Here is a 25555-nt window from a genome sequence, read left to right as displayed (position 1 = left end):
GCAAAACAAAATAGACCAAGGGCTTTATTCTTCTGACTCACAAATGCATTACTTCAGAAACCACAAACTAATAGTAAATATTACAAAACACGTATCCTTGTCCATAAGTGGTAGTGGACTGATCAGAAGCAGATATTCACAAGTTTCCACTGATCATATATATCTTTTCTTTTACCCAAATGATGATCATCAGAGTCCACCCGAAGGTCCCAATAACTTCTTGATTCCAGATTTCTGCTCTGGAGTTAACCTGGTTGGGAATTTAATATTGAACTTGATTCTCAGGTTACCTCTTTTCGACGGGTCTTTTGGAATTGGCATGCCTTCCTTTGGCACAACCTCCTCATAGTTTGGATGAATAACGTTGGTGATGGGGATGACCAAGCTTCTTCCATCCAGTGTTGTAAGATGAACAATGTAGCCGGTTAATGCTTCAGCCAATGATATCTTTTGTGTGACAATCAGGTCATTTCCGTCGCGTGTGAATGTACTGTGAGGTTTTTCATCAATTATGAAAACAAGATCTGCAGGTATTGCATTCGGTTGTTCATTTCCTTTCTCAGGGAAGGTAATCTTTGTTCCCTTTTTCCAACCAGGCTTGATATCGATGGTCAGGATTTCCTGCACCGGCAATGTCTTCCTGAAACAATTAGCAAACATCAGCACCCATGAAAGTAGTAGTTAGAATTATTAAGCATGTTAAGATCATTCCTCGGTTGGGTATGTTCTAAGTAACCGAGTACTACTGGCGTGGTTGAAAATGGATTCATTATCACATTTACCAAATGATCAGGTCAACTCTTTCAGCTCTCTTTTACTGCTTAATTATAGACTAAAACAGATAAATTAAGAGTATCTGCATTTCAATATATCATTGAAGCTATCAATAATTACTGAAAATATATAGGGTTCAGTAAACAGATACTTCATGTTGCTTTAGAAGGACATGAACCAGAATCAATAAACATACAGCTGGAAACTAATGAGAAGAACACGAAAAAAAAAATTAAGAGCAAAAGTAGAAAAGGGAGACATACCCGCTTGCATCTGCAATTTCTCTAGAAATCTTCATCTTCTTTGTGGTTCCTTTATATAAATCTTCAAGGCTACAAGGCAACGTATTTTCAATAGGAGGAGCTTTACGAGGATTCTGACTCATTGGCCTTCCTTCACCAAACGAACTGAATATGTCATCACCAAACATGCTACCGAATGCTCTTGAGCTACCTCTCATCCCACTGCCGCCCATCCCTCCAAAGGGGCTAGAAGACCCAAAAAACTCGGCAAAGATATCATTTGCATTTCTGGGGTTGAATCTGAACACATTTGGACCGTCTCCAGTTTGGAAAAATGTTGCTCCACCAGGTCCACCGGCATCTGGAGGTGGTACTTGGCCTTTTAGCCCTTCTTCACCATATTGATCATATATAGCTCTCTTCTGTGGGTCACTCAGAACCTGCAAACATAAAGGCTGGTCATATTTCCTCCCATAGATTTAGACTTCAGTAATCTGTACATGTAAAGATCAAAATTCTCAATTGGTGGGCAATCTTATAATATGAATTGAGGATATCCTATGTGATTTTGATACAGAGCCTCAGTAACCTAAGAGAAAGAAGCAAACGTGATTGATGATCATCCTGATTATGAAAAAAGCAACCCAATTTATCGTTTGGGTTACAAGAATCGACAAACTTAAATAACAGAAAAGGAAAAAAGGGGGGGGGGGAGATAAGCAAACCTCATATGCTTCAGAGATTTGCTTGAATTTGGCCTCAGCTTCCTTTTTGTTATTAGGGTTCTTATCAGGGTGCCACTTCATGGCAAGCTTCCTATAAGCCTTCTTCAAATCATCATCTTTTGCATTCTTGTCAACTTGCAGAATCTTATAATAATCAACACCCATCTTCTTCTTCTTCTTCTTTTTCTACCTCTTACTTTTCTTTTTGCCGATCTTCCTTCTTCGTTGCTCTAGTTTTGGCGCAAATTTTTTTTTTAAGAAAATGAAAGAACGTTTGATCACATGCAAGAAAGAGTCGGCGTTTGAAGGAGTTTAGTGCTGATTTTGAGGGGGAAAAGAAGAGAGATCTGGAAGGCAAACGAAAATGAGGAGAAGAGTGTGGAAGTTTCCAGATAATGAGAGCAAGTAGCTACACGATTTCTCCCGATTTTGTTTTACTAATTTCTAAAGCAAACAAAACTTACCTCCCATCTCATTAGTTAGTTTTTACAGTTACAGACCAATTGTTGTACCTTTTCTTGGCCTCATCCATCGGGTAGTAAAAATTTGAATGGTAAATTATCTATTTCATCACCCATCTATTACTTAATCTCTATTTTGGGTCATCTAATTATTAATTTATTTTCAAAATCATACTTAACTTTTCATATTAATTATGATTTGATCATTTACCGTTAGAAAGATTAACAATGATTTTGATTTGACATTTTCTAAAACCATTTTCCATGTTGATATGATTGTCTTGTAGTGATAAGTCAACGTTACCGCTAATTTTTAACAACTAAATACCAAAAAAGAATTAAAATATAATGTTAAATATGATTTTATAAAAATAATAGTTGGGTGACCAAAATATAAACTAAATAATAGGTGAGTGACCAAATAAGTAGTTTGTCCAAGTTTGGAAAACCGATATATAATATTTTTAGGGTAGATTCCACAAATAGTCACTAATCTATTTTAGAATAATCTATTTGATTGTTATAATTTTAGAAGTTATAAAATGATCATTAAATTTATTGAACTATTATAATATAGCTGCTTCACGTTATAAAAATAGTGATAATTTTAGATAAGTTTAAGGATAATTTTATATCAATTCAATAAATTTGATAATTATTTTAATAATAATTTAATAATAATTTAAAAAAATTAATAATCATTTTATAATTTCTAAAACTTCAATAATAACGATTTATTTCAATATAATTTAATCATTATTTATCTACTTAAGCATACATTAAATTTCTAACATGACTTTTATCTATACAAAAATAATTTTAAAATATAACATATTATATATATATATATATATATATAAATCAAAACTTAATTATTTATATCCATATTAAAAATTTAAAAATAAAAATTATGAATCTAAAAATATTCAAATAAATTCATAATAATTTATAACATAATTTAATTATTATTATTTTACTGTTTTCCTCGGTAAATTAAATTTTAAAATAAAATTTGTTAACGTATTGGCAAAATCGACCCAATAATCTAAGCAGACAAATTATTTAGTCTAATAGAACGGTTCAAAAAATATTTTGGGATCTACGATATTTGTTACAGTATTCGTAGACTCGTTACGTCCACATGACGAGTTTCATAAAATATATTAAAAATTAAAACTCATCACTTTATATGAAACAAAATTGTATGGAACTTGTCATGCCTCGTGACGAATTTCAATTTTTTAATATACTTTATGAAACTCGTCACTCGAGTGTGATACTCAGATACATTTCTGTTAGGTATGGCTCATAAATATACCAGTAAAGAGGACAGGAGATGGAGTGAGCGAAGCGAACATCAACTGTCCTTACAAAGAAAGTCTCGTTGTGGGGTTACAAATTATGTGGGTTGGGGGTGCGGGGGCGTAGCCCCCGCGGTACGGTACATGGTTGATTTTGTAATTATGTACCAGGGTTTTCTATTATAAATAGAGATGTAACCTAGACCTAAAATATCATTGAATAAAATTCTAGCGTCGCCTAGGCACCGAGGACGTAAGCACATTGCCGAACCTCGTAAAATTCTCGTGTTCTTTCGTTTTCTTTACCCGTTTTCGTCAACAATTGGTATCAGATGTCAGGAGCAAAATTCGAAGTCGCGAAATTCGATGGTCAGGGTAACTTCGGATTATGGCAAACGAGGGTGAAGGATCTATTGGCGCAGCAAGGGATCTTGAAGGCTTTGCGACCTATAAAGCCGGCGTCGATGGATGAGGAAGATTGGGAAGAATTGCAGCAGCGAGCGGCAGGAACCATACGATTATGCTTGGCGGACGAGGTCATGTATCACGTCATGCATCTATCGTCTCCAGACGAAATTTGGAGGAAGTTGGAAAGTCAGTTTATTTCCAAATCCTTAACGACAAAACTGTATCTGAAGCAGCGGCTGTATGGGCTGAAGATGCAGGACGATCACGATTTGGCGCAACACGTGAATGTCTTCAATCAAATCGTTTCTGATCTGGCTCGGCTTGATGTGAAAATTGAGGATGAAGACAGAGCGATGATTCTGTTATGTTCGTTGCCTTCTTCTTACGAACACATGGTGACTACTCTTACATATGGGAAAGAGACTATCAACGTTGAGGAGATTACTGCAGCCTTGTTGGCTCACAACCAGCAGAAGCAGAATGCAGGGGAAAGCTCTCAAGCCGATAGCTTATATGTCAAGGGTAATCGAGATCGTGGACGGAAGCCAGAGAAGGCAGGGTCCGGGAAGCGGAATTCCAGATCCAAATCCAGGGATAAGAAGACGATTCACTGTTACAAGTGCAAGGAGGCGGGACATATGAAGCGAGACTGTCCAAAGTTGAAAAAGCAGACTGATGAGAAGCGTGATGGCTCATCCAAGTCTGTGAACGTGGTCGAGGATGATACTTCTGATTGCAGTGAGGGTGATATGCTTTCTATTTCAACGACACAATTGATGGATGCTTGGATTCTTGATTCTGGATGTTCTTATCACATCACGCCAAATAGGGAATGGTTTTCGACATACAGGCCGATTAATTCTGGTTCGGTTTATTTGGGTGATGATCGATGTTGCAATATTGTTGGTATTGGTGATGTCAGAATTAAGATGCACGATGGCTCCGTTCGGACGTTGAGTGGTGTTCGACATATCCCAGACTTAAAGAAGAATTTGATTTCCTTGGGCACTTTGCACAAGAATGGTTTTATCCCTAAGGCTGACGAGGATAGGGAAACCATTCGGATTGTTAAAGGAGCATTGACTGTGATGAAAGGCAAGATGACTGCAGGGAATATCTACAGATTGTTAGGGAGTACCGTTGCAGGTGGAGTTCACTCTGTTGAGTCCTGTGATCATACGACAAAATTGTGGCATATGCGCCTTGCTCATCTTAGTGAACGTGGTATGGCAGAATTACACAAGAGAAACTTGTTGCATGGTGTCAAAAGCTGTAAGCTCGATTTTTGCAAGTATTGTGTTCTTGGTAAACAGACTAAAGTCCGTTTCAAGACTGCGAAGCACACAACTCAAGGGATTCTTGATTATGTGCATTCTGATGTATGGGGGTCTTCCACGACATCGTCTTTGGGTGGATCTAGGTACTATGTTACTTTTATTGATGATTTTTCACGGAAAGTTTGGGTGTATTTTTTGAAACAGAAATATGAAGTTTTTGAGAAGTTCAAGCTGTGGAAAGCTGAGGTAGAAAACCAAACAGGACGAAAAATCAAGTGTTTGCGGTCTGACAATGGTACGGAGTACACAGATTCACAGTTCCTACAATTCTGTAAGGAGCATGGGATTCAGAGGCATTTTACAGTGCGCAAGACACCACAACAGAATGGTGTTGCGGAACGAATGAACAGGTCGTTGAATGAAAGAGCCAGATGTTTGCGGTTGAATGCGGGGCTTCCCAAACACTTCTGGGCTGAGGCTGTTAACATGGCGTGTTACCTTATCAACAGATCGCCAAGGGCATCGCTGACTGGAAAAGTTGTAGAAGAGGTATGGACTGGTCATGATGTTAGTTTTGATAACTTACGGATTTTTGGTTGTCCTGCTTATGTGCATGTACCTGCTGATGAGAGATCCAAACTTGATGCAAAATCGAAGGAGTGCATTTTTCTGGGTTATAAGAAAGGTGTCAAAGGATTCAAGTTCTGGGATCCAGTTGCGAAGAAAGTTGTGATTAGTAGAGATGTCGTTTTTGATGAACAGTCTATGTTGCAGCAGAAGCAAGACACGACAGTGGTAGATTTCGAGCAGTTTCCAGTTGAGAAACCAGAAACTTCTCAACCGACTTCTGGTGGTTCCACTACGGATGATTTGCAGGATTATAGTCTCGCCAGAGACAGGGTGAGACGGACGAATATAAAGCCTCCGAACAGATTGGGTTTTGAAGACTTGGTATCTTTTGCACTTACTGTTAGCAGTGATGATCCAGTTACTTTTCATGATGCCGTTACTAGTCAGGAAAACGACAAGTGGATGGCAGCCATGGTTGAGGAGATGGGGTCTTTGAATCACAATCGCACATGGGAGTTAGTTCCCCTTCCTGAGGGTAAGAAGCCGATTGGTTGCAAATGGGTGTATAAGAAGAAACCAGCAGTAACAGAAAAAGAGGGGGAGAAGTTCAAGGCTCGTTTGGTAGCGAAGGGTTTTTCACAGCAGAAAGGAGTTGATTATGATGAAATCTTTTCTCCTGTGGTCAGGCACACTTTAATCCGAGCAGTACTTGCATTGGTGGCTAGTTGTGATTTGCATTTAGAGCAGATGGATGTTAAAACTGCTTTTTTGCATGGTGATTTAGAGGAGCATATCTACATGCGGCAACCTGAAGGTTTCACTCAACCTGGAAACGAGCATTTAGTTTGCAGATTGAAGAAATCTTTGTACGGGTTAAAACAGTCTCCGAGACAGTGGTATAAACGGTTTGACTCCTATATGATCAAGATTGGCTACAACCGATGTGAGTATGATTGTTGTGTCTATGTTAAGAGCCTTGATGATGGTTCTTTTATTTTTCTATTACTGTATATTGATGATATGTTGATTGATGCGAAGAACATGGATGATGTTATCGGTTTGAAAACTTTATTGAGTCAGGAATTTGATATGAAAGATTTAGGTGCTGCAAAGAAAATTCTTGGAATGGAAATTTGCAGGGACAGAGACTCAAGGAAACTGCGGCTATCTCAACGGGGTTATGTTGAGAAAATGCTAGAAAGGTTTGCGATGAGCAGCGCGAAACCAGTTAGCACTCCATTGGCGAATCACTTTAAGCTCTTATCAGAACAGTTCCCTAAGACAGATAAGGAAGCTGAAAATATGACAAAGGTTCCGTATTCTAATGCTGTTGGCTGCTTGATGTATGCGATGGTATGTACTCGTCCTGATTTAGCTCATGCTGTTAGTCAAGTTTGTAAGTACATGTCTAAACCTGGTAAGCAACATTGGGATGCAGTCATGTGGATCTTTCGGTACTTAAAGGGTATTGTGGGACATGGAATTGTTTTTGGGAGTCAGCGGGATAATCCTTTGGTTGTAGGATATGTGGATTCAGATTATGCAGGTGACTTGGATAATAGAAGATCTACGACAGGGTATGTGTTTACTCTTGGTGGAGGGCCTATATGCTGGAAGTCTACTGTTCAATCTGTCGTGGCACTATCTACAACTGAAGCTTAATACATGGCAGCGGCTGAAGCTGCAAAAGAAGCTTTATGGCTTACTGGTTTAGTGAAGGAGTTGGGTGTTCAACAAGGTGGAGTTCACTTGCTTTGTGATAATCAAAGTGCTATTCACTTGGCTTAATAATCAGGTGTATCGTGCTAGAACTAAACATATTGATGTAAGGTTCCACAAGATCAGAGAGTTGGTTGCATCTGGAGAGGTTTTGTTTCAGAAGGTACATACTGATGAGAATGCCGCTGATATGTTCACCAAGCCAGTTACGACAGACAAGTTCAAGCATTGCTTGGACTTGTTGAATGTTTCGAGTTGTTAAAGAAACAAGGTAACCCAACCCACATTGAAGTTTCCAAGGGGCAGGATATTCGCCAAGGTGGAGATTTGTTAGGTATGGCTCATAAATATACCAGTAAAGAGGACAGGAGATGGAGCGGAGTGAGCGAAGCGAACATCAACTGTCCTTACAAAGAAAGTCTCGTTGTGGGGTTACAAATTATGTGGGTTGGGGGTGCGGGGGCGTAGCCCCTGCGGTACGGTACAGGGTTGATTTTGTAATTATGTACCAGGGTTTTCTATTATAAATAGAGATGTAACCTAGACCTAAAATATCATTGAATAAAATTCTAGCGCCGCCTAGGCACCGAGGATGTAAGCACATTGCCGAACCTCGTAAAATTCTCGTGTTCTTTCGTTTTCTTTACCCGTTTTCGTCAACAATTTCTATAGGAAAAACCCGAAACGACTATACTTTCTTTCATTTGAGTTTCTTATGGGTATATTTCCTACCTATGAGCGTTATAATTTTATTGTATTTAAAATTATCAATAAATTTAAGAGCTCTCTAAAAGTTTGGTTATGGATTCTTGAATACGCATCCTATTCTGGATTGTCTTCATTGCTTTAAATATAATTCATGCTAAACAACTTGCATGCAATTTATAATTTCAGGCCGTTCGTTGTCAAATAGTGTCATCAACCTTGGAATTCGTGATCAATTTGAAGATGCTTTAAGCCAGTTTGGTTTTGAGTTTGAAGTTTTAGCTGAACAGGTTAACTTGACATTTGATTTTTTGTACTCCTTTATTATCCTAGTCTTAGATTATTATTACTCAGCGGATCATGATTAGGAAAAGTAATTTTTTAATTGAGTGGAATTGAACACATCTAGTATTTATATCAGGTATCATGTTGTGTGGTAATTGGAGATTTGAAATTAGGTGAATCCAATGGGTGGCCATATTCTAGGGAGTACCCATATCCGACACTTATTTGTCATGAAGTACCCATGTCCGACACTTGGATATGATCATATGAAGATATATAGAAAGAAGCAAGTGAAATATTTGTCGGTTTTAATGAGTGACCTAAAAGTAAATTCCTAATCATGTAGGAAGGAGTTTTTTCTTAAATTGGTGTGTATATATATTTGTATACTCAGACAATTTTGCATTTACACTATAGCTTATTAATTATGACATTCTAGGGAAGGACATGCTTGCCTGGGTAATGGAGGCCTTGCTCGTCTTTCAGCATGCCAAATGGATTCCCTAGCAACTTTGGACTATCCTGCTATAGGGTATGCCTTTATTCTATATTTTCTTGTAAGATTTTTGGATTTATTTCAAGTTAAAAGTAATACATCTGAGCCCTTCCATTAAGTAATCTGTACTGAATAATTATCCATACCGGATTCGAAACTAAAATGGTTTATGGGCTGTGAAACTGAATAACATATCTTCCAACTAGTATTAGCTTTTACAATAATCTATGCTAATTTTCCTTTTCCAAGATCAGTTAAGGAATTCTTGCATCACATGAGTATGACTTGTATACCCTCAAATGAGTATTTGCTTTTACCATAAGCTAACTCTAGGGAATTGTGCATCTTCTTTTTACAGCTGTGGATTACGCTACCAGTATGGGTTGTTCCGTCAAGTCATATTGGATGGCTTTCAACATGAACAACCTGATTACTGGTTGAATTTTGGAAACCCTTGGGAGATAGAGCGGGTTCATATAACTTATTGCGTAAAGGTTTGTACATACTCAGATGTTTTTAATTATCTGTAGTAGTATTGGAAGTTTGACATTATCTTTATGATCCTTTTCTGTTTTGTTTTCTAAACTTCTTTCCACTATGTTTTTGGATGGAAAAGTTCTATGGGACTGTCACAGACGAAGTTTTGAATAAGGATAAAATTAAAGTTTGGATTCCTGGAGAAATGGTAAGGCAGTAATTCTTTTCATAAATTGAAGCCTACACTTTTGCATAAAATTCTTTATCTTTTGGTTGTACTTATGGGCGATGGATAGTTTAAATCAGTGCTCAATGGTATTCTTTTGGTTAAGGGAATGTGTCGGTATTTTTTTAGCTTAGCAATATGTCTTCATGGTGGTAGGTTGAAGCTGTGGAATATGACAATCCAATACCTGGTTATGGAACAAGGAATACCATTGTTCTTCGTCTTTGGGCTGCCAAACCAAGTGATCAACATAATATGGTAGTGTCGAAAAAGTCCAATTAGTTGTTGTAAGCATGAATTCTATGTCTATGTTTGCTTCCATTTATATGGGATTACGTAAACTATGAATATATGGCACATAAAATTATATTTCTGTTGCTTTAGGTTTACTGGAAATGACTTATAAGTTGCTTAAAACGTATTCATATGCGCAATTACGTGGTTTTTCCTGTTTGAATTCTCTTCTATACCCTGGCCATTAAGCTCTGCTCAGTAAGCCGGGGGGGGGGGTGTTATTCCTTTTTTATCCTGATTGTTTTGGCTCAAGTGCTTCGAATCATGCTCAATCCAACTGAAGTGATATCAGTTATTTGCTGATTCAGTTTACTTATTGTTTTATTTTCTCTACTGTTCTAGATTTCACTATTTCCATATCGGAGAATTAGTTTTTGGAGAGACCTCTTGCTTATGTCAGTAAGATTTTAGCATCCATCCTCTTTCTTTTATAGTCTTTGACGTGGGTATTTGATTACAGTTCTAGAAAAAATTGTTGGTTAAAAATTTTGTATATTTCAGATATTTTGTCTTTTAGTTTTGGAGACTTCAATTTTGTAAGGGGTTGTTCTGGAAATTATTAAGATTTCTGATTTATAGTTTTGTATGATTTTCATTCCCATATATGCTTACGGATTCTTGTATGTGGCCTTCTTATGTCTTAAATCCTCGGATTTGGAGCATGGCTGCAGGAGTCTTATAATACTGGGGATTATGTTGATGCTGTGGTCAATAGACAGAGAGCAGAAGTATTAGTAGCATACTATACCCCGATGATCGTTCTTATCAGGTTTGCTTGCTTTTGCATAAATTTATCAGTTACATCAAGATTAGATTCTGTCTTATCTATCAAACTTTCCATGCCACATCTTCTAAAGCTTTTACTGCAATTGTTTGAATTATGGGAAATTAGAGGTACTTAGTTGGAGATGATTCATGTTGCTTTCATTGAAAACTTGGTTGAAATGTCTGCAAGGGGTTGAGTGGTTGACTGAATATGTTTCTTTATCGTCTTTATGTAGAGCTACATTCATACTGTTCTGTGGTGGCTTCTTTCAGGGTAAAGAATTGCGGTTGAAACAGCAATATTTCTTTGTCTCTGCATCAGTACAAGACATCATCAGAAGATTCAAAGATGCTCATAGAAATTTTGATCAGCTTCCAGAGAAGGTTCTTACCTGCATGTTTCATGTATCTATTAGTGCATAAGCATATGTAGGAACACCTCAAATAGGATTAGTTGGTACTTCTGTACTGGTCTGATCATGTGGTGAGATGACATGGTCCAGTTATACCCTCCTGAATATTGACTAATGTTGCTGTTCTCAAGGTTTACATAGGTTCTCAATGTCATATACTTAATAAATGGTTGTGCTTTGAGATGATGGAACTACTGAGAGTTGAGTGTGGAAGCTTTCTATATACTGAGAAGATTTTTCTTTCCACTTCAATAATCATCCTTAGTCAAGTGCTGCACTGATGCTTGACTCCTTTTCTGTCAACTTCAATTGCACTTTATATAGGTTGCACTGCAGCTGAATGACACTCATCCATCTCTCGCAATAGCTGAGGTAATGAGAGTGCTTTTGGATGAAGAGCATTTAGGCTGGAAAAGAGCATGGGACATCATATGCAAAATATTTTCATTCACAACTCATTCCATATCACCTGAAGCACTGGAGAAAATTCCTGTGGACCTACTGGGCAGTCTTCTCCCTCGACATTTGCAGGTTATTTTGTTTGAATTTTGCAATGTACTTCTGGTTAATTAAAACTAGCCTGTTTCGTTGAAAAACTTTATGTGATTGAAAGCCTAATTAGTTCTAAGGGACAAGCTTCGTTAAAATATTCTTTCATCTATAACTTCAACTTAATAATTTTCTTAATTATGACATCATGCATCCAATGTACAGAAGCATGCATGTGGTTGTTATTTTCAACACAACATTTCCTGTATTATCCACTTATTTAGATTGTAATATATTTAATTTGACTGGATGTCAAATTGTTTCTACCGTTTTACAAAATAGCTATTTTCAGATTATATATGACATAAACTTCCAATTTGTGGAAGAGTTAAAGAAGATGATTGGTTTAGATTATGATCGGCTGGCCAGGATGTCAATTGTTGAGGAAGGTGCTGTGAAGGTATATCTCAAATTTTATAGATTTAATTTCTGTTTTGTTGGTGGATTGCTAGAATGTATGAAAATCGAACTTCAAAACCATCCCTTTTTTTCAGAATATTCGGATGGCAAACCTATCAATTATTTGTTCTCATACTGTGAATGGTGTCTCCAGATTTCATTCCGAGTTGTTGAGAACAAAATTATTCAAGGTAAAACTTAAATTTGTTCTTACCTGCTTAAACATTGCCTTTCCTTGGCTTGTAATAAGTTCGAAATAGAACTCAGCTTCAAAGAACCTCTTTAATTAGTTGGTCTAATTGTTTTCTGTTAAATCTTTGCAGGATTTCTATGAGCTGTGGCCGTACAAGTTTCACTACAAGACAAATGGAGTGACCCAGGTTAAATTAAGTGCAGTCTTCAGTATTTAAGCGATTGATGGGCCAAGTTGCTTGCCTACCATAATTAAATTCTAGAATTGTTGCTTTGATTCTGTGGTGCATCTTGCCCTTACAACTAAAAGTACATGAATAATTTAAATTCATCTGCTGTGTAGTCATTTTGATCTGTTAACATTTGATTTCTCAGCGTCGCTGGATAGTTGTCAGCAATCCTAGTTTATGTGTTCTTATATCAAAATGGCTTGGAACAGAAGCTTGGATCCGTGATATTGACCTTTTAATAGGCTTGAGAGACCGTGCAACTGATGCTGAACTGCATCAAGAATGGAAGATGGTACTTTCTTAGTTAGCATTCTTCAGCTTTGGAAACAGAACACATCATTGACTTAACCAATCGTTTAATGTTAACTATTATGTCATAGGTTAAGAAGGTCAACAAAATAAGGGTTACCGAGTACATTGAAGCAATGAGTGTTTTGAAGGTTGTGAAGAAAGCTATAGTCTGCCCCTAAATTTCTTTTTCATGTCTTTAAGTACCTCTGTAATGGTCTAACTTTGGATTGTGTATTATCGGTAATGGGCAGGTCAGCTTGGATGCAATGTTTGATGTGCAGACAAAGCGGGTGCATGAATATAAGCGGCAGTTGCTTAATATATTTGGCATTATCCATAGATATGAATGCTTTAAGGTTAAACACCATCTTTGGCTTATGTGTACATAAAAATGATGCTTTTATAAGTTCCTTGTTGAATTGTCCTTGGGTTTTAAGTTTTTACCATCTTGTGGCTTCATGTTTGCAAGATCAACGATTCCTTATTCTGATTTCATACGTATCGAATCTGCCAGATATGAGTCTGATTAACCATTTCCTTAATCATAGTCATTTGTGTTTGCATAAAGATGTAGGTTATAAAAGTTGTATATACTTTCGAACATTTTAACACAAGTTAAAAGAATGAATCAGAGGTATCATACTAATGCCATTCTCATTTTGTTGCAGCATATGGACAAGAATGATAGGAAAAAAGTTGTACCACGGGTCTGCATACTTGGAGGAAAAGCTGCTCCAGGTTATGAAATGGCAAAGAAGATTATTAAACTCTGTCATCTTGTAGCTGAAAAGATCAACAATGATAAAGATATTGGAGATCTTTTAAAGTTGGTAAGCCAGTATTTCTTTTTCCTGAAATGTTTGTTGAATGGAAGTCTGAAATGTGTATTACTTACTCAGAAGGGTGAATAATTACCCTTGAACAGAAATAATTAGCAACCTTGATGATGAATTAAACTGCAAGGACCTGTATACCTGTCTTCTAATAGTTAATCTGTCTTCCTAAGCCATTAACTATATCTGCAGGTATTTATACCCGATTACAATGTTTCTGTTGCTGAGTTGGTAATACCAGGGGCTGATCTTTCTCAACATCCAGGTAGTTTCTATTTTTGTCCGGGTCTCGAAAAAACATTATTAATTATATTAGTATTTTATTATCTATATTATTATTTTTATTAATCTTATTACTAATTAATTACATTTTTTCAGGCCCAAGTTACAAAGAGTTATCCAAAGGCCCAGTCCCAAAATCCAGCAACTCAACAGACCCATATCAGCAACAGTACCAAACCTCTCTGAGTCACCAAGGCAAATCACCTCCGACCAAGTTAAAATGTCATCATCAATTATGTCGGCCAACCAAACAACAAAACAAATTGTATCAAAGTCAAAAACAAATACATAAATCATACCTAAACCTATCATGATCTTACTAAATGCAAATAAAATACAGATGCATCCAAGGAGATTCGGTGAAGATTTCAACAATAAAATCGAAGAAAAATAGAGAGCAAAAGGAGAGAAGAGATTTGGAGAAAGAAATTGAAACAGAAAAAAATAGAGAAAAAAAAATCGAAAAAGTTTGTAATCATCTGAAAATTATCAATATACAGAGAAAATAAAATTTTCAGATTCAAAAACTCTTTTTTCTCTCCAAAGTATTTTACATGCAAGTATTATTTACCTTCGTTTTTGAAATAATAAAAAGATTAGATTTATTTTTGTGTGTACATGTGAGTTTTTTAAAAAAATAGAGGAAATGAGTGAAAGAGGAGAGGTTGCCTTTCGTCGTTCACGTTCCTTGTCAAAGCCGGAGGCTTCATCGTGTTTAGGGGGCTAAAACGACGGTGGAAGTTTGGGTCTTGGTTCCTAAACGTTTTGTTTCCAAGTCAAGGCTTTAGGTCTTTGTCAGGGGTATTTTGGAGTTCTTTAGGCTTAGGATAGAACCGACCATCGATGGTAGTGGTCGGATAGCGTTCTTGGCCGAGCATAGAAAAAGAGAGGGAGTATCGCTTGAAAAAGGGGAGAGCAGAAGTGAAAAACAAAATTAAAAGTGAAACTCACTTAGGGTTCTACCAAGTTACCTACGTGTAAATGGCTAATATTAGCCTAAATATCAAGTTTTTGGGTTAATTACACTTAAGACACCTTAATTTAAGTGTGAATTTGTTATTGTCACCATCCTTTATTTATTTTGGTTTATTTACATTACTAACCCTCTGAATATACTAATAATTATTCTAATCCATAAAAATATTTGGCTCTTAACCCCTAACATTTTACCTTCTTACATTTCCATTCTATCCTTTCTTTAATTTAAGTATTTTATTTTTTTTATTTACATTCCAGTTATTTTCAATTTTTGTGTTTTATTTATTTTATTCTCAACACTTTAGATTCATTATTTTTAATTTAATCACTAATATGTGACATCCCATGTTTATTTATTTTAGATTTTGGCATTTTATTTTTTTATTATTTTAGTAATTAATACGTATGTTTCTTGTTTATTTCTAATTTTGGCACTTTGTTTTTCTGTTATTTTATTTTTGTCACTAAGCTTGGTGGTAGTATATTTAATATTTTGTGTCTGTAATTTTTAATTTTTATGCTTTAGTCTTATTTAGTTATCCCTTTATTTGTATGGTATTTTTTAATTCGGATGTTGATTCCTCTTTTATTGGCAACTTTCAAGCGTGCTCATATGATAATAAGAACCAAATAATTTTTTAACTTTTTTATGCTATTTGTTTGACTTATAAACCCCATACTACTAGTATTCTACATTATTTATATAATTTAAGCAAATGGGCTCCATGTTTTTTTTTACTTTTGGCATTAGCACATGGCTTTTGACTCTAATTCTCATCCCTTTTTAAAAAAACACCCAACTAATAGTTAAAGAAATCATAATGAAAGCCTTAAGCAAAAGCTTTGAATCACATATTTCTTCATTTTTCTGGACATGCTCCAGTGATTTGTTTTTTTATATAAATAATCATTATTTTTTTAATATACGAAAATAGAAAATTTTATTATGTGGAAAATCTACGAGGTCATCTCCCAACTAAAGGGAATGTATCTTTTCAAGGATTTTTCACATAAATGGTTGTTTTATATTTGATAATTTTCTATGTTTCATGTTTATTTATTTATTTATTTATTTTTCATCATTGTTCATATTCATTTTTTATTTTATTTTCTGTGCAAAATTTGAGAATAATATTTCAATTTGAGAAGAATCTATGAGAAAGTCTCCTAACTATAAAGAAAATGCTTTCTCGATTGTTCTCACTTATTTAAATAAAAGCGAATGAATAAAAGGATCGTATTTTAAATATATTGTTGAGTTTATAATTCTCAATATTGTATAATCGTTTAGGTACTAATTTTGGGCGCTGTAGGGTGCTAATCCTTCCCTACACGTAACCGACTCCCGAACCCGTTTTAATCGAACTTTTGGTAAACGCAGACCAACTTTTGTCTTAAAAATGATTTTTCTTAAAATTGTTTTTAAAAGACGTTTTTAGGTGTTCGATCTACCTAAACCAAAGGTTGATGTCGACTTTTTTCAATTTAGTTCAAATTAATCCAAAATCATCAAATTTTCCAAAAATAAAATCGTAATTGTTTTTAAAACGATAAAAGAATTGTTTTAAAAAAATGGTTATGACAGCTTGGCGACTCCACTGGAGACTTTGAGAGTCAGGCCATTAACGATTATACGTTGTTTTTATATTTGTGAATTACAAACTTAAATTGTATTTCAGTTACGATCTTTTTATTTATTTTTGATTTTCAACATATCATGCATTATTTTTAACTAATTGACTTTTGATTTTATTGGTATTCAGAATTGAACAGGTTTTTGGAGCTTGTAAAAATTTTGTTTTATGTTCTGTTTTAAAGGTGAGTTTCTCCTCACACACAACACGTACATTTACATAACATAAGTTCACTTATGAGTTTCGTCCCTTTTAAGTTGAGATGAAAGCTTAACCTACGTGAGATAATTTGTTTCTCCGCATGGGTTTTAGTAAGTAATCTTTAGGGTTCATATACCTTATGACTACGTGAGATAAATTGTTTCTCCGCATGGACATAAGGGAATGTATCCTCTCAAATTGAACTCGATCCACACAAGCCTGTAATGGGCCAAGATTGAGGGTTTGGTAGCCCAATAGGGCACCAACATTAAGGACAATTCGAGTACCTTTTTTCCGTTATAGCCGAAACCATGCATATAGTGAGCCTTAGAATAGTCACTATATATACCCAAATTAAGTATACACAAAGGAGAAGCGTTTCAAAACCTTTCTTTTTGCTTTAAATTTTGTTGAACAAAAGCATGCCAACTAGATACCATGCAGTTAAGATCATTTCATTGAAAATAGTTATTTTGGGTAGAAAGCATGTTTGGGTAGGATCGTTATCTAATAAAAGCATGATCATGTAGATATCATGATTTGGTAGGTGTTATAGCATCTTTTAATTTTATTGATTATTTCGCCCATACTAATTCATTTCTTTTCTTTTATGTGTGTTATTTTTCGTCCTTCTTTGCATTGCATCATTTTTGCATCTGCATTTGCATAGTCATCATGAATAAAAGAAAGGTGTTGATTAACCAAGTAATCATCAGATTAGAAGAGCGGTCATTGAAATGGAAAAGAGTTTTCATAGCAAGAAAGAACCTAATCCGGCAGTTCAAGCTTAGTCTGAAGAAACACAAAGGGCGAAAGGAGACAATTTACCTGGGGATTACGTATCACAGATGTCCACATATATCAATCTCAAGAGGAATGATCTATAAGAGCTGATAGAGATTTGAGAGATTTGAAGAGTAGTAACAAAGGAGAAATTTCACAAGAAATATGGTGACATAGCTCAGCTCCTTTATGTAAAGATAAAGGAACCATTGCTTAAGGCTCTGGTCTGATTCGGGAACCCTGCGTACAGCTGTTTCACTTTCAACATACAAGATTTGACACTAACAATTGAGGAGTATATAACTCTATTTAATTTCGAAAACCTCCAGGTGGATAGAATTTATTTCAAACCTCCAAAAATCTAATCCTTCAAGAGTAAACTGGTAAAAATTACTGGTACATGTGAAAATTGGATAGTAGAGCACATTCAACAAAAGGGAGAAAATGAATGTTTTCCTTGGCATTGTCTCAAGAAGGTGATACTTGAGCATATAGATGAAGATAAGAGATTGAACACATTTGATCTTGCCATGTATGGTCTAGTGATATTTCTAAAGACTTTGCTACACGTTGAGGTTGTTATTGTAGATCTTTTGGACAGATTGGAGAAAGGTATAAAACATGTACTGGCTATCTTGGCAGAGACTTTTTGATCCCTAAATGATTACCATAGATTAGAGGAAAGCCAATTTAGAGGCTGCGCTCAACTACTTACCATCTGGATTCAGAGTCATTTCTGGAAAAAGGATAAAGTTATTGGGATCATGGCTGAGATCATGAAGCTAAATAAAAAGGCCAAACTGCATTCATAGATTGATCTTTCTTATAAAGATGAAAGTTCTTTTGGAAGAATGAAACTCTTTGTAAGAATGATTACTTTTAGAAATCGATACCTTTTACATTTGCGTTTGCATTCGTATCTTTGCATAGTTATATTTATAGTTTCAATCTTACATCATGCATTTGCATTTTGTTTCAAACTATTTTACATGCATTAAATCATGAAAATATGTGAATAATTCATGGAGGATTCCATGACAGAATTTTTGAAATCAAATTGGAGTTAAATTGGTCTTCCTAGAGAATGATAAGAGCCATAAATGAGATTGTAGAAAGGGTTGGTAGAATTGATAAACTTCAAGAGCAACTTATCAAGATTCAACAAGAAATGATTGATCAAGCAAAAAAGTTTCAGGATGATTTAAAAGAACAAATGACCAAATTAATGGACAAGGTGAATGTTATGATACATGGATAAGAGCCACTAGAGGATACCATTTTGGATGAGAATATGAATGTTAGTGTTGAAACTGTAATTGTAGAAGGTTCCACTGGCCCCACAATGAATGAAGCGATAACAAGAGATAAAGTTTCCCTTGGGAAAGTTGAGTCTTACTCAAATAAGAGGGGCATAGAAGAAGACCAAATACTGGTCAAGAAAGCTAAGAATGAACAATCTCTCATTATTAGAGGTTCTAACCCTTTATAATCCTTAATTCAAGATAATCAAGTTCTATCTGTAAAGCTATCACCAAATAATCTCTCGTCATGGGGATTACATGAGAAGAAAAACAGAGTGTTGGGCTTTCAGTTGTCTCATTTTCGCTTGAAAAATCACGTTAAAAAATACTCACAGCCGAATTGGTTACACTGGGATACGTCCAGCCACAGTGGCCCCCGAATGAGAAGTGGACCTATAAGGTGATTCCTTAGATAAACCAAAACGGAACCCCAGATTGTTCATTTAAGGTTTCTAACAACTTTGAGGATCTTTTAGAATAAGCAATTCAAAGGTGCAAAGTAAAAGAGAAAGGGGTTAAGGTAAAAAAATCAGAAGTTATTGCTTCAACAGAGATTAATACAGTCAATTCCTATGAAGAACACAGGGCACAAAAGGATGAGAAAGGAAATCAAAGCAAAAGGGCTTCCATGAATGTAATACGAGACTGACCCGTGGGTTTAAGAATGAATGTGACAGATGCAGCCTTGAAGACATCTAAAACACCTATATCAGATTTCCTGAAGGCATGTGGGGTTTTGGACAGTTTAGGAGGTTTAACGAATGTTACGCCAATCACAGCTGCAATATGTGTTCATAATCCAGCCAAAACTATCATCACCAAGGAAAATCATTTCGGATCCAAATTTGGGCCTAATTTTCAATCAGGGAAAGAAAAACTGATGAATAACAACAAATTGGGATTTTACGAAGAAGCTGCTCAAGAGGAAGAAGAAATTTGTGCATCTGAGGGTACATCGAAAGGTGTCATGGCAAGTGAAATGGTCGAGAAATGGGGAGCAAATAAGGATAAAGGAATCTGAGCCGATTATACACCCAACATTATAGGAGTAATGGGGCATGATAGATAAATAAGTGGAAGTTGTTATCTACCACTATAATACTTTTTATTTTCAGCATCTTGTTTGAACATGTTTTTTGTTTCTTTCTCCGCCTTTTGTGTAATAAATAAATTTGTGTTGCTTTTATGGTTATGAGCAAGGAATCAAATTTTAATCTTGAAGTTTTTGAGTATCAAGTAAATTAAATATTCTTTTATTTTCTCAAGAATCGTAGATCTTTGGCAAGTGGTAAAATTAAACCTTTCATACAATGCCAGAAATACAATTACTTGATCTATTTTTGACCCTTACCAAATCCTGACCCTATATTTATCTAAGGATCTGCAGTAATGTCTCTGCCTGTTTTTGAGACACTAAATCCAGGTGTTTATCTTCTTGGGTAGAGTTGATTGGTTTATAACATTCCACCATATACACGACTTCAAAAGTCATACATTTGTCATTCCAGATACAAAACCATTATACTGGTGAAATCAACATACCTTAAAAGAACCAAACTTTCAATTATCCGTGAATCTTCCTACAAGAAGAAACTAGATGGGGCATCATGGACCAACTTGTCAAAGAGAATTTCGAGAAATTGGGGCATGCTCGAAGTAAAAAGAAAAAAAAGAAAAAAAAGAAAAAAGAGGGATTGATTTAAATAATTATATCATGCATTAATTACATTGTTTTCATGTAAATAAAAGTTAATCCTGAATATTCATCCCCCTGGGGATACCTCTTTTTACATAGACTTCGGTGTATGAAATGATGAACAACCTTATTTCATTTATCCCTTCGCAAAAGAAGAAAAATATATCTTTTGTTGCCCTCACTTGAGCTTGAATGATTTTTCTTCTGATTCAATCCTAACTAAGGATCACCCTCCATATTGGGGGGCAAGGTGAAGGGTATCTACTCACAGGAATAAAGATTGTCAATCTAGTTTTTATTACGAAAACTAATCTCCATGAAGTAAAGAGAGTTTTGAACCACAAGGCATGTCAAATATGAGGTGCTTGAAGATCAAATCCAGTCAAGAATAACAAATGCAAGAGTAAAAGAAGGTACTCAAAGCAATTGAAGTCTTATACTCATCCATCAGAGAAAAAAAAGAAAAAAGGAAAAAAATAAAGAAAAAAAAGAAATGAAAAAAAAGAAATTGAATCAAGATGGGTGATTCAGTGAACCTCAAGTTATAAGGTTGATCATGTGCAATTGTTCAAAGATTCATATTCAACAAGAAGTGCAAGAAATGCTTATGATATAAGAAAATGGAAATGAACCCAAAAATTGGCAGTCTAGAGGGATCTAGAAAAAGAAATATTGAAATACAAGTAGCAAAGCATATCCAAGTTAAGCAGGGCAAGATTGAAGGCATCAGAATGAATTGATCCTTGGTTCAATTACCCTTAAACACTTGTTTGGGACTTTTTATCCCTTTCTTTCATAACCATGAGCCCTGGCCTACGTTACGTCCCTGAAAAGTCCATTATAATCATACATGGATTTTTAAGTAAAAGAGACTATCTTCAGATTTTATTCCGCCTCTCAGGATTAATTTTTATTTACAAAAATTAGTTTTTTAAAATCTGTAATGCATGATATTATAAAAGGGGGTTCAAGATGTAAATTTTGAATAATGTCTTGAAACCAAAGGAGGATTCGAGTTGAAAACCTGAAAAGGCGACTCAAATATTGAATGGTGCAATAACGACATAAGAGGCGATTTTAAGCTCTTGATGAAGCGCCACACATCCCAAAGACGTTTCTGAGATTCTGGAATCAAGAAGTATCTCTATGAGATGAGCATAACAACCATTTCTTCAAGTTAGTAGACGCTTAAAAGGACATATATGCTGGACAAACCTGAGAGACCTTATTTTACCAGAATCAACTTATACCTTAAATTAGTCAATAATTTTGACACTTGTCATAGGACTATGATTTTTAAATGATTTAAAAAAAAGTAGTTGATTTATTTGATTTTCATTAAATTCATGTTTTATGATTTGATTGAATTGTGAACCTATAAGAGGCAACAATTTACAAAATTCTTTCATTTTTTGATAAAAAAAAGAAAAAATATTTTCAAACAAGATAGTCTCAAATGAGGAAAGTCCTTGAATCAAGTTGATGCCTATTATGCCTCTATTTGAGAAAAAGGATGAGCAATGCCAAAATGATGAAGCACTTCACATTCTTGAAAGTAAGTGGCCTGGAAGATCAGGAGGGCTAAAGGAAAGAACTTGTAACACTCTCTTATGACATTATCAGCAATTTGATAAGAAAAGGATGATTGTCTCATTCAAAATGAGCACATATCTCAGTGTGTAGTAAAAAGGAAAGAATGCGACCAGTCTAGAAGAAGATAACCACCTCATTCAGAAGAGGCACATATCTCAGACATTCTGTCAGAAGGATTGATCACTTCTTAAGTTTTTGATAATATGAAGACATTCCCTCAGGTTACTTGGCAACACTGCTATTTAGTAACGCCAAAATAAGAACTTTCAAGATAAACAAATTTGAACACAAATAGAGCCACAATGATCCACAAAAGAGGCATTATCAAATTTGTACCTCTTGGGAATCATGAGATTCAAATTCAATGGACATTGAGAGTGAACCTTTTGTTTGAACGTTTGATGTATTTTTGAAGGTCCATATTATCCATGTGGGTATCTTGAAGGTTCACATCAGCATGAAAAAGACAGAAATAATTCATGTGGGGTATCTTAAAGGCTCACACCAGCATGAAAAGGTTGGAATATTTTGAAAGTCCATTTCAACCAGAAATAGAATATTAGGGGCATTTTGAAGGCCCATTTTAGATAGAAATGATCCATGTGTGGCATTTTGAAAGCTCACATTGAATCATTTTTGAAGGCTCACATCAGCAAGAAATAATTTTGAATGCATTTTGAATGTTCGTATCTATAAATGTTGGGGGCATGCTGAAGGCTCATATCATCTTGTGTCAAGATCATTGATTTGAGAAAATATTCCCAATGATACAGAAAGATATGAAGAATGAAAATGGTGAAACAGTGACAGTGGAGCTAACTATACATAATTGTTTTGTTCATCATACAGTTGCATTATTCTGATGATTTTATGTTGGCAAGTCAAAGCGTCTCACTTGTATTCCCACTGAGCTTTGTTCTTAAGTGACATCCTACAAAAGCTCTGAACACTATGATTGAGAAATCTGTACAAAAACCATAGGAAAGGATGAATGTTATCAAATATTTTACGAACCAATGATTATGGTGCTGAATCAATGTTGCGATCATATGGTATTTCCATTTGTTGATCCGAGATGAAGATTGACTTCTTCGACCCCAAGGTTAGAAGTGAGAAATGATGAAGATTTCTTTCCACAGAAGGGGAGCAGAAATTTTAACAACAAGAAACTAATGGAGCCAACTAAGGTTGAACGATAGGTTGTTGTTAAACATATTGACATAATATGGTATGAATGATTTGTTCGAGATCAAATCAGAACAGACGCAGCTCTCCTAACTAATCTCTGTTGAGTTTATCATATCTACATCTATATTTTTCAAAGATGATATATTCTCTTTTCAAAGATGAAAGCATTATTGGATTTCTGCACAAGTCCAAGAAAAGAAAGCTGGTGTTATCTAGGACAAAATGGGGCATCAAGATCATAATTCTGACTACGACAAGAGTTCCACAAATGAAACATTTCTTTTGAGGCTTTAATAAAACAAAGAAAACACAAAGATGCAAGTGGATTAGATGGTTCATCAAAAATGCCAGCTTGAAATGACATTTTGACTAAGTGAAAGAAGGCCAAGTTCACCACTTTAAAGTCAAATGAAGATTGCGTCAACATTTTTGCATTCATAAGAACATCATTTGCATAATAGAAAATGCATTACATTGATACATTTCATTGCATTCAAACACAGGTTTTACAGATCTTTGTATGAAAAAAGAAGATTCATGATGGAAAATACCTTACAAATAGAAGGAATTCCAGAGATTAACAAAGATTTCAACAAAGATCATGATCCACCACAGAAGGAGGTGAACCAACATTTCCAGAAGAGTTCATAATGAGAAGAACTCATCATAAATGAGAAAGTTCATAATGAGAAGAACTTGTTCCTTTCAAGTCCACCACAGAAGGAGGTGAACCAACATTTCCATAAGAGTTCATAATGAGAAGAACTCATCCAATGAGGAAGAAGAAGTTCATAATGAAAAGAACTTGTTCAACCTTGGTTTGATTCCATCACAGAAAGAGATGGATCAACATTTTCAGTTGAGAGTTCATAATGAGAAGAACTCATCCAAAGAGGAAGAATAAGTTCATAATGAGAAGAACTTGTTCAACCTTGGTTTGATTCCATCAAAGAAAGATGTGGATCAACATTTTCAGTGGAAAGTTCATAATGAGAAGAACTCATCCAATGAGGAAGAAGAAGTTCATAACGAGAAGAACTTGTTCAACCTTGGTTCGAATCCATCACAGAAGGAGGTGGATCAATATTTCCAGTGAAGAGTTCATAATGAGAAGAACTCATCTAACAAGGAAGAAGAAGTTCATAATGACAAGAACTCGTTCAACCTTGCATTAACATTTCCAGTGGAGAGTTCATAATGAGAAGAACTCATCCAACAAGAGAGAAGAAGTTCATAATGAGAAGAACTTGTTCAATTCAACACTTTAAAATGAAAGTTATCCAGCTCAAAGCTCAACTTCACGACGAAAGAGCCACTCATGATTTCAACTTCACGAAGAAGAATATTGTGCCCAATGGATAGACTTAGTGTCACAACAATTTGTCATCCACCGACCTGATTTCTTCATCATGTAGGAACCGTGTCAACCCCAGATAGCCAGTCGTCCTCATCACGTAGGAACCGTATTATCACCTATAGATGGCTTGTTGTCCTCATCACATAGGAACCGTGTCATCACCCGACCTGATCTCCTCATTATGTAGGAGACGTGTCAATCCTTGATAACCAGAACTCTTCATCACGTATGAGCCGTGTTATCACCTTTAGATGGCCAAAACTCTTCATCACGTATGAGCCGTGTCATCACTCGACTAGATTTCCTTATTATGTAGGAGCTATGTCAACCTAGATAACCAATCATCCTCATCACGTAGAAACTGAGTTATCACCCTTCCTAAAGATGGCAAAGAACTCTTCATCACGTATGATCAGTGTCATCCCATGACTAAATCTTCTCATTATGTAGGAGTCTTGTCACCCTTAGATGACCAGAACTCTTCAGCATGTATGAGCAGTGTCGTCTCCCAAATCAAACAACAAATATCAAAACCAAAAAAGATACCCGGACAAAAATTGGTTGTTTTTTTCGTCTTTGCCCTATTCTTGTTAACACAAGAATGTGCAAAGAGGGGCAGTTGTAAACACCCATTTTTGTCTGGGTCTTGAAAAAACGTTTTTAATTATATTAGTATTTTATTATATATATTATTATTATTATTAATCTTATTACTAATTAATTACATTTTTTCAGGCCTAAGTTACAAAGAGTTATCCAAAGGCCCAGTCCCAAAATCCAGCAACCCAACAGACCCATATCAGCAATAGTACCAAGCCTCTCCATCGACGAGTCACCAAGGCGAGTCACCTCCGAGCAAGTTGAAATGTCATCATCAATTATGTCAGCCAACCAAACAAAAAAAAATTGT

General features: G+C 35.4%; 3 protein-coding genes across 6 annotated transcripts; 2 read left to right on the top strand and 1 right to left on the bottom strand.

The window, feature by feature from the left end:
- Positions 1 to 25555, bottom strand: LOC120121798 (dnaJ homolog subfamily B member 13-like). Of its 3 annotated transcripts, XM_039141089.1 has the most exons (5): positions 25543 to 25555; positions 16550 to 16554; positions 1742 to 1987; positions 1038 to 1456; positions 1 to 640 (listed from the first exon to the last, which is right to left on the bottom strand). In XM_039141089.1, exons 3-5 carry the CDS (start codon positions 1904 to 1906, stop codon positions 190 to 192), a joined length of 1035 nt encoding a protein of 344 aa, XP_038997020.1. In that variant the 5' UTR covers positions 1907 to 1987; positions 16550 to 16554; positions 25543 to 25555; the 3' UTR covers positions 1 to 189. The 3 variants fall into 3 exon arrangements, with proteins under 3 accessions (XP_038997020.1, XP_038997019.1, XP_038997018.1); XM_039141088.1 differs by lacking the exons at positions 16550 to 16554; positions 25543 to 25555 and adding an exon at positions 14349 to 14393; XM_039141087.1 differs by lacking the exons at positions 16550 to 16554; positions 25543 to 25555 and having other exon boundaries at positions 1742 to 2139.
- On the top strand, positions 8193 to 12978 carry LOC120121911 (glycogen phosphorylase 1-like). The gene is made up of 15 exons (XM_039141188.1): positions 8193 to 8196; positions 8372 to 8495; positions 8907 to 8999; positions 9322 to 9457; positions 9580 to 9648; positions 9823 to 9924; positions 10303 to 10359; positions 10632 to 10729; positions 10962 to 11109; positions 11463 to 11669; positions 11980 to 12087; positions 12182 to 12277; positions 12410 to 12466; positions 12654 to 12800; positions 12889 to 12978. Exons 1-15 carry the CDS (start codon positions 8193 to 8195, stop codon positions 12976 to 12978), a joined length of 1536 nt encoding a protein of 511 aa, XP_038997119.1.
- On the top strand, positions 13061 to 25437 carry LOC120121800 (glycogen phosphorylase 1-like). Of its 2 annotated transcripts, none has more exons than XM_039141091.1 (3): positions 13061 to 13155; positions 13468 to 13629; positions 25381 to 25437. In XM_039141091.1, the coding sequence occupies exons 1-3, from the start codon at positions 13066 to 13068 to the stop codon at positions 25384 to 25386; spliced, it is 258 nt and encodes an 85-aa protein (XP_038997022.1). In that variant the 5' UTR covers positions 13061 to 13065; the 3' UTR covers positions 25387 to 25437. The 2 variants fall into 2 exon arrangements, with proteins under 2 accessions (XP_038997022.1, XP_038997021.1); XM_039141090.1 differs by lacking the exon at positions 25381 to 25437 and adding an exon at positions 14011 to 14344.

The sequence above is a fragment of the Hibiscus syriacus genome, unplaced genomic scaffold (genome assembly GCF_006381635.1).
Source record: "Hibiscus syriacus cultivar Baekdansim isolate YM2019G1 unplaced genomic scaffold, ASM638163v2 tig00110383_pilon, whole genome shotgun sequence".
NCBI lineage: Eukaryota > Viridiplantae > Streptophyta > Magnoliopsida > Malvales > Malvaceae > Hibiscus > Hibiscus syriacus.
Note: the sequence above shows the minus strand (reverse complement) of the source record. Positions and strands in the feature narration are given on the sequence as shown.